The sequence below is a fragment of the Micrasema longulum genome, unplaced genomic scaffold (genome assembly GCF_059751315.1).
Source record: "Micrasema longulum isolate JH-2025_06_02 unplaced genomic scaffold, ASM5975131v1 h1tg000669l, whole genome shotgun sequence".
Classification (NCBI taxonomy): domain Eukaryota; kingdom Metazoa; phylum Arthropoda; class Insecta; order Trichoptera; family Brachycentridae; genus Micrasema; species Micrasema longulum.
In genome coordinates, this window is record NW_028277865.1 from 106,930 (window position 1) to 121,260 (window position 14,331).

The 14,331-nt window shown below is 32.6% G+C and overlaps 1 protein-coding gene across 1 annotated transcript in view; it reads right to left on the reverse strand.

Annotated features, from left to right (window-relative positions):
* Positions 1 to 14,331, reverse strand: part of LRP1 (LDL receptor protein 1) — a gene marked incomplete at its 3' end in the record, with an annotated part of 184,689 nt that overhangs the window by 106,824 nt on the left and 63,534 nt on the right. Inside the window, exons 3-9 of the mRNA XM_088229426.1 lie at positions 9,272 to 9,418; positions 8,041 to 8,169; positions 6,217 to 6,333; positions 4,291 to 4,416; positions 3,240 to 3,381; positions 1,784 to 1,899; positions 862 to 1,024 (exon numbers count right to left, since the gene is read on the reverse strand). Of these exons, the coding sequence (XP_088085552.1) occupies positions 862 to 1,024; positions 1,784 to 1,899; positions 3,240 to 3,381; positions 4,291 to 4,416; positions 6,217 to 6,333; positions 8,041 to 8,169; positions 9,272 to 9,418 (940 nt within the window). The remainder of the gene's footprint in view (positions 1 to 861; positions 1,025 to 1,783; positions 1,900 to 3,239; positions 3,382 to 4,290; positions 4,417 to 6,216; positions 6,334 to 8,040; positions 8,170 to 9,271; positions 9,419 to 14,331) is intronic.

Below are 14,331 nucleotides of genomic sequence, written 5' to 3' on the forward strand. Positions count from 1 at the left end.
TAAATTTTTAAAAATGTATTAACAAAATAAATTTTTAAAAATATATTTAAAAAATTAACTTAAAAATATTTTTGTATAACAGGGTTACGAATGATTAAATCAGGCAAGAGTGCAAATCTGAGACAGGTACAAAATTGATAAGATTATGAAAGGTTCACTGAGATGGTTTGGTCATGTAGAATAATTGGATGATGAAAGAACGGTAAAACAGACATATATTGCGAGAATGAACAGTAAAAAGTTTTATTATATGTAGTAAATATGGTGACATTAACTGTTGAAGTTTTACACATAATATATTCATCCCAACTCAACACAGGACTTTGGTTCAATGGAGTTGGGACTAGTGTCTCAATAAATGTTAAATTAATATAATTGTAAAAAATATATATATTTATGATTATAAACATAATGAGAAAAGAAGATGCTATAAACAGTTATCACAAAAGTGTGAAACAGTTTTAAAGCGATGTAAATGACAGTTGGAACAAGTTGAAATTCCAGCAATTTTTAGTGGTACCATAGTATAAAAAGTGATACCACATAAACAAAATTTTATTCAATGTATTTTGAGCGAATTTAAATGTTTATTTTCGTGTTTTAAATTGAAGTATATAAACATTTTGTTTTTAAATTCAATAAAAAAAAAACACATTGTAATGTTGTCTGAAAAATATTTTCAATGAAATCATTTTAAATATACCTCAATGACGAAAAGTCAATTTGGGGAATGAAAGTCGACATTTTTTAAATTCGATTTAGAATTCAGCAAATTCCTTGGTAGAACAGCTGGGCGACTTTTCATAGATAAATCGTTCTGTGGAAATTTCTAGACGTTTCTTCCAACATAAAATACCTTACCCTCTTGTTGGGTCCAGGGCGATCCCTCTAGGCTTACTGAGTTCAATTTCTAGCAACACATCGCAGGCGTCCAGAGTACTGTTGCAAAGGATTATCACCTCTCGGAAGTCGTCCAGAAAGTACCAATTCCCCGACACCCAGTCCAGGGCTATCTGGTGAATTGCTAAAAAAATAAAATAAAAATTGTCCATAAAATACACAAAGACAATACAGAACTTATCTGGATCAACTTAAATACATGGAAGGAAAGATGATCAGTCTTACGCTTCAGGTGCCAGTCCAGGGACAATAAAACAATGCAGTGTAAAACCAACTTTGATCAACAAAAAGAGAAAACCAATATTAACATAGCTGCAAAAATTCAAACAGAAATTCAAATTATTTGTTAAAAAATGGCTTCTGGATTTGGGTCCCGAGAACTGCCTCGAGATGGTCACCCCACCAAAACAGTAGTATTTTTGAACTCGGAACTATTGTTGCATGTCGCCAATTTATATTTTATTTTTATAGCCATACAGTGTTATTTATTATATTATATATATTTATTATGTACTGGAACATAATATAAAAATAACTTAAATGAATGCCTCGACACGGGTTATGCCCAGTGAGGTATTCATATAGAAAAGAAAAATTATAAAGTTTTATCTGAAATAAATAAATAAATAAAATAAAGAATCGAACCTAAGGTCGGTATTTTAATGGGAAGTTGAAATTTATCTTCAATTTTATCTATAAAGTAAAATTAAATTTTCTGTATGAAAAATAGAATATGTTTACAATTTTTTTTTTTTTAATTGGTGTCGGGATTGAATGTTGATAATTTTCAATTTCATTGCGTACCAACCGTATTCAGCTGGTGTGAAAATGCCCATTGGGCGTAAATAAACCAAACAAAAGTATTTTTTTAGGCAAGACTTACATTCCAACTCTGGGAACATAGTGGGAGAAGGCATGACCCATCGGATGTTCAAATCGTCCACACTGGAGCAGCTTAGCCAGGATTTAGTCACCTTATTGTGAATGTAACAAACCGATCTAGAAATACAAAAGCACATTGATTTAGGAATATGAACTATGAAACAAGTAAGAAAGTCAATTTAAATCTTAGATTTATGTACAGATTTATTGATCGCACAGTTCATTAGTAAGACATATTTACTATGACTTCCTATTAAATACTTTAAACTTGTTAAAACTAACTGAAAGAAGAAAAATTATAGATTTATTAAATTCATTTAAGATTGTCAACTTTACATGGGGCTGCCCAAATCTATTAGCACTCATTAACTTCAAGGTACCTGGACGAATGACTCGTCAAGTACCTCCGTTTAGTTGCAACAATTCCCGAACCGTATACTCATATAATGCCATTCTGAATCGACTCCATGTACTCGGCAATAACTATTCTGACGTCGCTGATATATTTAACATAAAGTATAGTTTATATAAATCAACTCTTATTCATTATTTCAAAGATGGTAAACGGTAATTTACATTTGTCAAGCTGTAATTATGTACCTATGTTATATTTTTTATTTGATTTCTCTTTATTTTTTTTAATTTTTGTATATTTTTGTGAATATATATTATATGTTTTTTGGATTCTTATTTTTAACTTAAAAAATAAATTTTTCTCTTAAACTTTTGTAATTTATTTTTTTTGTTCAATGTATCTAGGATTAAAGATATCTACCTGCCCTTTTTTTGAAAAAAAAATCTTTAAACTACATTTTCTGTACTTTTTAATTTTTATGTGTATTCCTTTTATGCGTGTTCATTGATTGAAACCATTGTGTAAAAATATGTACATTTAAACTTTTTATGCTTTTTTTTCTCAATCGTCTACTGTATATTATTTGAAGTGTTTATTTCTAAACAATATATATTTTTTGTAAAGTAAAAGGCACTACGTACCATGTATATATTGATAAATAAATCTTCAAATAACAAGGTTAGAGATAATGTTTCTTAAGAAATAAGAACTCCCGTCCATAGACAATTTGAAAGCCTTTAATGCGCCAGAGATACACCTAATATCTATATAATTATTCTTCTATTCCGTGCAGTCCCTGTATCTGTCCACAATAATTGGTGCTGGTAGCATTATTTAAATTACAGAGCGACCTAACTTTTTGTATGGATAAAGGGCCGTTTACATGCGGACAATACGATATTATTGTCTTGTCCTAGCTCCGTGAACAGCCTCAACTGCGCGGGACGGTACAAACATTCGGCCGCAGTGACACGTGAGCGCTGAACTGTATTTGAATTGTTAAAGAATGAATGTTTATATTTGTTGCTTTCCACATGCGTTCTTAAGTGGAAAATGTGGATAGGGTTGTTCATACTATTATGCTCCTAAAGGGGTTAAAAACCTGTTGGCGAAGTTGAAGTCCAGGGCATGGGAGTTGAGCAGCTTGAGGGTGGAGTTACCGGGCCATGGAGAGCCGTCTAATTTCACGCGGCGAATATCTCTTTGTGTGGAAAACACAAGAGAAGGCTCTTCCTCAAGAGGATCTGCAAACAGGAAAAAATATAACTATCGGATTAAAGGCAGGCAACCTTTGTTGGGTTGTCAGTTCATAAATTTATTTTCAAAGGTTATATGGGGTTCAGTGCTAAGTAAGCTGCTGACGTCACAGCATGACCAGTAAATATCTATTGGGACGGGTCCCCATAAGTCAATCTCACCCTCCAGGCCTAGATCTACCGAGTGGGGGGCCAGTGCTCTTAACATTTATTGCTAAATCTCCTCCTCCAAGCACAGGTCCTTAAAGTATCCGGGTATTAGCAAAGGGGCAAGACCATTTTTAGGACTGTATTGGCGTGCAGATATGAGGTAACGACATTGACATTAAAATCCGCTGAAACAATGGACATATTTGAAATGAGAGTTCTTCGCCAAATCTGATGGAGATAAGTGGCGCATAAGATGCAATGATGAATTATACAGCATTTGTGAAGCCCTTGATATTTCAACACAGGCTAGATATATACAGAGAATGCCAAATGCGCGGGTACTTAAGAGAATCATGACTGGTTATCCAGGAGGTACAAAAGGACTGGAAGACCTGGGCCGAGGTGGGAGGACGATGTAAAAAAATGAAGCAATGCTTGTACAAGTTGCAAATCGGAAGACTGTGGCTGAGGACAGGCGGAGTTAGAGGCATACGAAAGTGGCCGAGGCTTGATTTGGGTTTTAGCGCCATCGAAGAAGAATATTAGGTAGGGGATGAGTGGTCTCATATCCTCAGGTTTAACCAGTGGTACTCTAAAGATGTGACACTCGTCTATATTCATATGAAATGTTTTTCTTCATCTGGACTGCAGAACCTAATTGGGAATACACGACATGATAAATATGAGTAAGATAATATGCAAATCTTTTATTTCATTTCATTTTTGTTAACGGATGGAATTAATTACCATTGATGGCCGTGCAGTGTGTGGAGCCAGTTAGTCGGTAGCCTTCAACACAGGAACAGGAGAAGGATCCCACCATATTGTGACAGACCTGGTCACAGCTGCCATCCAACTCGCATTCATTAAGGTCTTAAAGGGAAAAAATAATGACCAAGTTTAGTGCTAACTGAGTCAATTATGTGATGGAATTTATTTAATTTAATTTATGTTTATCATTTTTAATAATTTTATCTATAAACTCATTCAGTTCAGTTTCACATAGCTGTGTTTATTAATAAAACAAATTTGATAAACTAAGTATATCAAAATCAAAAAGTATCTTCAAAAAGAACATAATTGGCAAATTGAAAGTCTATAATAATTATTATCCTACCAACACCAATATAAGATTATAAAATTAAAGAATACAAGAAAACACTTCTATTATTTAATATTTCAAAATAAATTAAATACCTATAAAAAAAAAGTTAAGTCAGCTAGTAATACTTAGTCTTTATTGAGATCCCAGATACCTAAGTTTGGTCTAAATTTGAAATGGCGTAATCTGCCGGTCTAAAAGTAATTATTTTAGTTACATAAATCTTTTAAGTATATTTTTTAATAAAAGTACTTTAAAAAATTACTGTTTTTATCTAATTTATGGGTTTTTATTTTGTATATTTGATGTGGCAAAATCATATGATTTCCTCATTTTGCTTGTGTTTTACCAGACTACAGCCTTAGCTGTCATTGGAAAATCCATATTATAAATCTGAAAATATGTGTATTTTTGTTTGTCCAACACAGAAACTCCTCCAAACCGGCTAGTCGTAACCGTAACGATGTGAAATTTGGATATGTCATTGTTTGCAGTTTCTAGGTCAACAATGCTAATTTTGAGCCAAATTTATCTCAGCCTTCCTCGGCACAGAGACAAAGTCTTTATTGGGAAGTCGTAGCGATGTGAACTTTAGAATCAACATTTGAAAATACATTTTAAATCAACCATGCTGTTTTCAAGCCAAAATTTACTCGACCTTCCTCAGTATAAAATTGGCACTATTTAATGGTATGGGGCATCACTCCTTTTCCAGTAAAATAATTACATTTTCTAATTTGAATTATTTGAAATGGCAGAAATCAAAACAACAAAGATTGTACATGTGCAAATTTCACAAATGAGAAAATGACGATTAAGAATGCTATTCACCTTATTTATTGAATTTTTATTTATTTATTATTATTTTTTTTTTTTAATAAAAACCTTTATTAGCATAAATAAACAGTACATTCAGTAAAAAAATGGAACACTTAAGGTTGAACTTGCCAAAAAGAGTCTAGCTCTTGTGCTTGGCAAGTTTACAAAATAACATAAAAAAGAAACAAAAAATGCAAAACAAAATAATAAAATAAATAAAAAATTAAACAATTTAAAAAATTGAGAAAATATAACAATAAAAAAATTAAATAAAATCACAAAATTTATAAACACAGGCACATATTAAACATACATCTCTTTTTTCAAAATACAGTTAATGTTAATTATGTCAAGAAGCTTTTCTTTAATTTATCTTTAAATTTTCCATAATTTATTTCTTGACGTAGATTTTGTGGTAAATTATTGAAATGCTCCGTCCTATGTAAGTATAATGATGTTTGGCCGTGGTAGTTTTAATTCTCTGTAGAGCGAGGCATCCTGTTCTCAACCTTCCCGTAATACGGTCCGATGGGGGGCTCTCCTTATGCACTTGGAGCATACAGCACTTTCCGTAGATATTATGTACATATAATTAATTGTGAACTATATTCCGATATTCATTCGCACACATGTGAATCCTCGAAATTGAAGAATACATTATGAAGTTAGCAGTTTTATTGCACGAATTGAAGACTTTACTACTCCTTGTTTAACAAAAATAACAATAGTAATAGTAGCGCATTTATACGTACCAACACACTCATCGCCCTTAGGCTCCTCGCCCAGTGGGCAGAAGCAACTGGGTCCTTCGATGGTTGCTCTACAGCCGTGCGCACATTCCACAGTATCGCACATGGCAGTGGAGTTACCTAAATACATCAGTCATTTTGTTTATAGGGAACAAAAACATCAATGCAAAAATTTAAAAAGAATAAATACATAGATATGATAAATATTTTAAAAGGACAGAACACATAAAATATATAACACAAAAAATTAGAAAATTTTCCCATATCTTCAAGTCGATACGTAACATCTAATCCCTAATCAAACTCAAACAACTGTTAACAAATTACAAATGGGATGGAGAATACTTTAAATAAGGGAATATGGAAGTCTACGCATTTACAGGGCTCATGACCTGTCATTGGCTGGTTTAAGTGGCCACTTTACACACTGTGCAACATTCACCATTTTGCCCATGTTTGAACATCCATATTTCTTTAATTCTTCCATTTGTTGATTTTAGTGAAGTTAAAGAGCTGAAACCTTTATTGTTGTGAAGAGATTCATCTGACTGAATTATTTCACATACTAAGCAACGCCTGAAAACAATTTTTCAATTTTTAAACTTCTTGTACCAATTGGTTTCATTACAATATTTGAGTTTGACACAGTGTGTAAAGTGGCCACTTAAACCAGCCAATGACAGGTCATAAGCCCAGTAAATGCCTAGACTTCCATATCCCTTATTTAAGGTATTCTCCAACCCTGTTGTAATTTGTTAATCTTAATGACTCCCGAGGGGGTGAAATCTAGTCTTTTGTCTACGAACATTTGGATTAACTCAAATATTGTAATCAAACAACTATATTATAATAGGATGGAGAGGCACTAATGAATAAATATTAAAACCTCTCAAATCTGTTCAATAATCGATCATTCAAATAATTTTTAAAAAGCCCTTTAGGTACCCCAGCGTCAAATGGTTTGAGGAATTCGAGATCTTAGATATAAGGCAATTATATATCTCTAGAATAATAATGTTTGTGAAAGCAAATTATTCTACCAAATCTCAAAAGGAACACTCCCACACAACCAGAAGTCAAACTAGAGGATGGGTCATGGGGTCTATCACAAACTCTGAATTCGGGCAAAGAAATTTCAGGTTTCTAAGCCCCAAAATATTAAATATATTACCCGAACATTGCAAAATCATGATTTGGATTCAATTAAATAAATTTGGAAAAAATTGGTACTGGATTTAGATAGAGAAAAATCAGAAAATTTACTCAAAAACATTCTTAAATAAAAAATGGTATAATTAAATATTGTAAGAGTGTATAGTAAAATATTGTTTATTTTGGCATAAAAATGTCAGCCTTAAAACAGGTTGTATCTAGTTAGGCAGACTAGACATAATCTAGAGAAATCTATTACCTAAGTGTGTATGTAGCAGATAGAGAAATGGTATTTTTTTGTTAATAAACCATGAATATTATTATTATATTACAACTTACAACTGAGATGGAAAACATTTCCAAATAAGAAGAATCGCATTGCATACATTAACGCACACATTGTAACATTTTCCAAATAATTGTTATCACCTTATGCTTAAATTCTTTTCATTTGAACTCGTTTATTCCCATAATTACATAAAATCATGGTTGACAACCCCTGCTTGCACTTGCATATAACACAGAAATTTGTTTAGTCTTCCACCAATCTGGCGACGCCGGTCAAGACGAAACCCAGTCGCTGGTAAAAATTATAAACAAAGGTGGAATAAAACTACATGCATATTTTCATTATTATGAGAGCTTTGTCAGTCGGTAAATAAAGTAATGGGGTACCACAGTAGGCCCACTCGTCACTGTTGTCCGGACAATTGGGGACGCCATTGCAGTAGAGGGAGATGGGAACGCAGGTTGTGCGTTCAGAGCATCTCACTTCGTTTGGAGGACAAGTTAAACCTTTTGAACCTAAAAAAAATGTCAGTTTATTTATAAAAATTCATTGTATTTTTATATTAAAATTATACGAGATATATCTAAAAAATATGTTCATTTGACAGGTTAAAGAAAGCAAGTACCTAAAAATAAAAAATGGGAATAAATCTTTAGATCTTCATCATCATTTCCTTTCCGCACCTAATGGTGCATAGGGCACTGCATTTGTACACCAATCGCAGCGCATCTTGATCATTTTTGTAGCATGAAGGTAAGATGATCAGTCTTGCGCTTCAGTTACCAGCCCAGAGACTATGAAATATTCTAGTGTGAAACCACCCCTTTAAATAAATATGTCAATCAACCATGTCGGGAATCGAACCTGAGACCTCTTGCATGGCAGGCTAACGCGCTGACCACTATACCACGAAGCCGACAAGATCTTAAACTACCATATTTTTCGAACCATTAGGGTGCATCTTATGGTAAGATGCGTCTTACCATCCAAAACATTTTTTTTTATAAAAATTGATAGATAGATTTTGGGTTTATCTTGAGGTCTGATGCGTCTTATCGTCCAAAACATTTTTTATTTTGTGGTGCATCTTATGTTCCGATGCGTCTTATCGTCCATTCGTCGTGTACATTATTGAGACCTTATTGAACTATCTCACGTATCTCCTAACCATTGAATCACTCGTCACATGTTCTCTGTACACCTCAGAGATATGTTTATTTATTTAAATCTTTAAGTACAAAGAATACGTAAGTACAAATAGTAAGGCTCACACATATTAGCCTAAATAAAAGTACATTCTGTTATTCATATTAAAGGATTAGGAATGTGGAGTCAGGTGATGAGATTGAAGGTGACCAGAAGAAGGGGTTGAAAATGCTCACTTTCGTCTACTTGACATTCCATTTTGAAGGTTTGTAATCAAATAAAATAATATACGTAACGTGAATCAAATAATATTTTGTAGAGTAGAAAATTTTCTTCCAAATAACATAACCTTGACCATTTTGTTTCACTTTTCGTGCTCATTTTTAAATTTGGAAAAAACGGACACAACAAAATATTATGTTAGCACCTTATATATTCATGCATTAAAAAAAAATAGGACTACATCCTTACACTCAGTAGGTGATTCGTCAGACGTGTCTGGCCCAAGGAGGTCGTCTCCTCCACAGTCTGTTTCCCCATCACAAACCCAACCAGAGGGAATGCACTTGAATGTGAGCGAACACACAAACTGGTTCGACTTACACGACGTGTTGTTTCCTGCAACAAAATAAACATTTATTATCAATAAAAAACTTAAATGTCGACAAGTATTGTGTAATATCATTTACAAGAAGTAAAAAACCTATATTATTCGATTACAACATCAATAATATCAATCTGGGAAGAATTACACAAATAAAGGATTTGGGAATAGTTTTTGACGAAAAGTGGTCATTTATTCCTCACGTTGATATGAAATGTCTTGGATATTTCTATAAAATATAGTCCTTAAAATTTAGCTAGATTAAAATGACAGCTGCCAAACTAATGATGGGAAATTAATGATCATTGATTATGTACCGATCAAATCGATTTTATCAGTTTTTTCATGCAAACATGAAACTCTATTTCCGAAAATAGACATAAAAATGCAAAAACAAGCCTATTTTAGTGTGTTTAAGACAATTATTCACCAAAAAATAAGACATTTATACTTTTATCATGAACAACACCAAATGAATAATTTTTTTATTCGATCAAATTACATTGATCAATTTGTCCCATCTCTAACGTTTTTACAAAATGATGTAACCATGTAAGAAAGTTGTTAATAATTAGGTTTATTTTAGTTTTTTTTTAGTTTTAAAGCTGATTTCAAATATTAATGTGGCAAGCATTGTATTAAAAAAAATAATTAACATGCCAGATACTAATGATTGTTCGTGTGTCATTATAAATCGCTCCTTAGATGTTACTACAAAGTTATGTCGTCACTTTTGCTGACAACTGTCATTCTAATCAAGCTATATTTTAAGAACTGTACAAACTTTTATCATAATTATTGCACAAAAATGAAAAAACCAACACGACATGCATTTTAATAAGCACATGTACTGATTAGGACAAACATGCACTGATTAGATTGCGCCCTTGAGGTGATTTTCACATAAATGGCGCTATATAAATTATCCAACTGTATGGAAATTGGTTGAGAAATAGTTTAAAAAAGGGCAGGGGATAAAATGCATGTCGTGTTGGTTTTATATTTTTGTGCAACAACTATGGTGAAGGTGTATAGAGGGTTTTGCATGTTGGTTTAATTAGTGTCATGACGAAGAGACGGGTACGTCTCGAAACCCGGTAGACATAAAAAAGTCGGCACGTGGTTATATAAAAAATATTTAAAAACTTAAACTTATTTAAAACGTTAATGCTTTCAATATCAATAATGAATTACTCTATTTCAAAGATGGCGAAAACAAAGAGCCAAACAGTACTCATTTCCTGGATATACCTTGTATTTTGTATTACCTAAGTGGCCTAAGTTAAGTTGGCCTCGTGGCGCAGTAATCAGCGCGTTTGCCTACCATCCAAGAAGTCTCGGGTTCGATTCCCGACATGGTTGACACGGAATACTTATTTAAAAAGCATAGTCCCTGGACTGGCACCTGAAGCGTAAGACTGATCATCTTACCTTCATGTAACAAAAAGTGATCAAGATACACTGCGATTGGTGTACCATTGCAGTGCCCTATGCACCATCAGGTGCGGAAAGGGAATGATGATGATGGTAATGATTTCACTGAGTTTTCAAGTATTTTTACTAGGTTTTTTACTACATGTTTTACTGTGTTTTTTACTATGTCCACTACCTTTAATTTTTTTTCTTTATATTGATTACTGTTTTTTAAATTTTTTTTATAGTCTTAGAAAGGGGTAAAAAAACCCTTGTTAGATAGTCAAAGCAAAATTATAATATTATATATACAGGGTGTTCTTTAAACCCTGTCACATCCGAAACCACGATGATCAGTATGGACAAGAAGATATATTAGCATATTTAAAAAATACTAAGAACAAAGAAATTTTTTTAAAATAAAATATTTAAAAAAAACAAATGGTTGCTTACTTCTGCAGGGGAGAAGTGAGGGGAGCGCGGCGCAGTATCAGACTCCCCCTCCCCCTTCCTCGATTCTCCCCTGCAGAAGTAAGCAACCGTTTGCTTTATTTGATATATATATTTTTTTAATTTAATTTGTTCTAAAAAAGTATTTTAATGTGCCAACATGTCTTCTTGCTCATACTGATCATCGTGGTTTCGGATGTGACAGGGTTTAATGAGCACCTGTATAATATGACAATAAACAGAATTTTGGAAAAAAATTGATCGGAACCAGCATGAACACGATCACAATACTAGAGAAAAGAACAAAATTAGACTTCCATTTAGAAAAAAGGCAAAGTCACAAAATTCAATTTTATTTAAAGCAATTAAAAAGTATTACGAAATGGAAAAAAATATTTATGAAGAAAAAAACATATCAAAATTTAAAATAATGGTCAAGACATATGTGATAAACAATTTATAAATTAAATATATTTTCAATGTTATTAATAGAACACACATAACAATATGTATGATATGTGTGCCCTACTTTAAGATTTAAATAAATAAATAAAATATACTTTGCATTATATGATTTATATAATAAATAAATACTACGCTCTCATGTATACACGTGTGAAGGATATACACACCCACCGACCTACCTATACATAAATATTTTTTGTAAATAAAATACATAATTTTCTGCTTCATTTGTTTATCAGAATTAAATATAAAATCAAGGCTTTACTAACAGAATGCATTAAGTCATTAAAAAGAGTTCCGAGATAATCGCATTTAAAGTTTTTTTATTATTTTAACGCATTACTTCTCCCACAATTTTTGTTTTAAGTTTTGAAAGAGTAATCCATATAATTATAATATACAAAAGGAGCGTAGAATCATATTTGAGTACATCTGACTGTGTCCAAAAAACCGTCGATCGCCCCCCACCACTCTTTGCCCCACTTAAGCCGCGCGCATGCGTGAAGTCGCCGCGTAATGTTGCCAGATCGCGAAAAATATAATCATAGCACAAACGTAAGCAACACAAAAAAGCAATTTATTCATTTATCTAAAATTTTACTGTACGCGCGGAAACATTGATTGACACAAAAAAGTTAATATTCATTTAATAAGAGTAATTAAACTTCGACCTTACAAAAAAAAATACATAAAGCGAATATTTTTATGTCATGTTAAATGAAATTCGATGCCATTATGTTCAAAGATAATGTCGGTCAAATGTCCACCACGGCGTTGTTTAATCCGAGATGTCCAATTTTCGTTAGTTCTCTCGTTAAATGAGCAAAGTAGCGTAAAAAAATTTACTACCCTGGCAACATAACAAAATGTCTATTTTGATTTCTTTGACAATCCGACAGATGGCAAAATAATTCAATTCTTAAGTAATATGATTCGTGAATTTGCTACTTAAACATGAAATGTGTTCCCACCCTGTTTTTTTTTGATCCCAGCAGTATTTCTACACTTTAAAACGACACAACACGGCATAGTTGAATTCAAATCGGGAGTTGCCTACTGAGGAATGCGTATCTACAAAGGAACTAATGGTCAAAAATATAATAAAAATATTCATTTATGATTAGTTTAGTCGCCTTCAGTTTGAAACGCGTATGCGGTTTCTGGACTATTCTTAATTCTATGGAGTAATCTTCATTCTAGTCATAGCATATTTTTAATCAACATCTTGCACCTATATTTAAACATATTTGAAATATAAAGACTGTTGACTTGATGCATTCTGTCAGTATAGCCTCGATATAATGTTTACGAGAAAAACATTGTTTGGATGTAAATAAAATTATGTTTTTCTAATGTATTTTTCAAAGATAATAGCGGGAGACATTAAGAGTTGTTTTTTTAGATATAAATAATTCACAATATCAATGAATGACTTACTTATTTTATCAATACAAGTTCATAATAACAAATGATACGAATATCATAATATTTAAATTATTGAATTTTAATTAAAATAATTAAAATATTGTGTTTACTTTTACTCCATTTTTATGCATCGGCAGACTAGGGACACCAAAAAAATATTATGTTATTTATACAGGGTGTTCTTTAAACCCTGTCAAAACCAAAACCACGATGATCAGTATGAGCAAGTAGACATATTGGCACATTAAAATATTTTTTTAGAATGACTTAAATCTTAAAAAATAAAAGATAAATAAAAAACAAATGGTTGCTTACTCCTGTAGGGGAGAAACGAGGAGGGGGAGAGGGGAGCCTGATACACTGTCAACCGCACGCCCGCGCCCCCCTCGTTTCTCCCCTGCAGAAGTAAGCAACCATTTGTTTTTTTTTAATTTCTTCGTTCTAAATATTTTTTTCAATATGCTAATATGTCTTCTTGCGTATACTGATCATCGTGGTTTCGAATGTGACAGGGTTCAAAGAACATCCTTATTATCTATCTAGACTTCGAAAATGCATTCGAAACAGTACCAATTTTTAGCCAAACTGTACCACATAGGAATCCGGGGAAAGGTTTACGACTGGATTGAAGACTCCGATATTAAGCGGCGTTCCGCAGGGATCCGTACTTGGTCCGGTTCTCTTCATACTCTATATTATAGAATGACCAGCAATCATACAGTCAAAGTCCTAAAATTTTGGCAGATGATACAAAGCTGTCTGCAAACCCACTCACTCACTCACTCACTCAACTCAACTACAGCAAGACCTGGACATTATTCATGAATGGACCAAGAAATGGCTTCACATCGTCTCGAAAACCCTTAAACTTGTATACAGTCTAAATGGTTTAGCTGTGAAACAAAAAAAGACCTCGGAATACAAATAACAGATGATTTAAAATGGGAATGTCACATATTAAACATAATAAAAAATCAAATTCAATTATCTACTTGATAAAAAAAAGTCTTCTCATATATTTGTAATACCGAATATGCTACTAAAAATATACAAAACCTATATCAGACCTAATCTCGAATACGGGTTTCAGATATGGAATCCCTATTTTGTTGAGGATATCAACTTGTTGGAAAGAGTTCAAAGACGAGCTACAAAGTTGTCGCTGAGCCTAAAA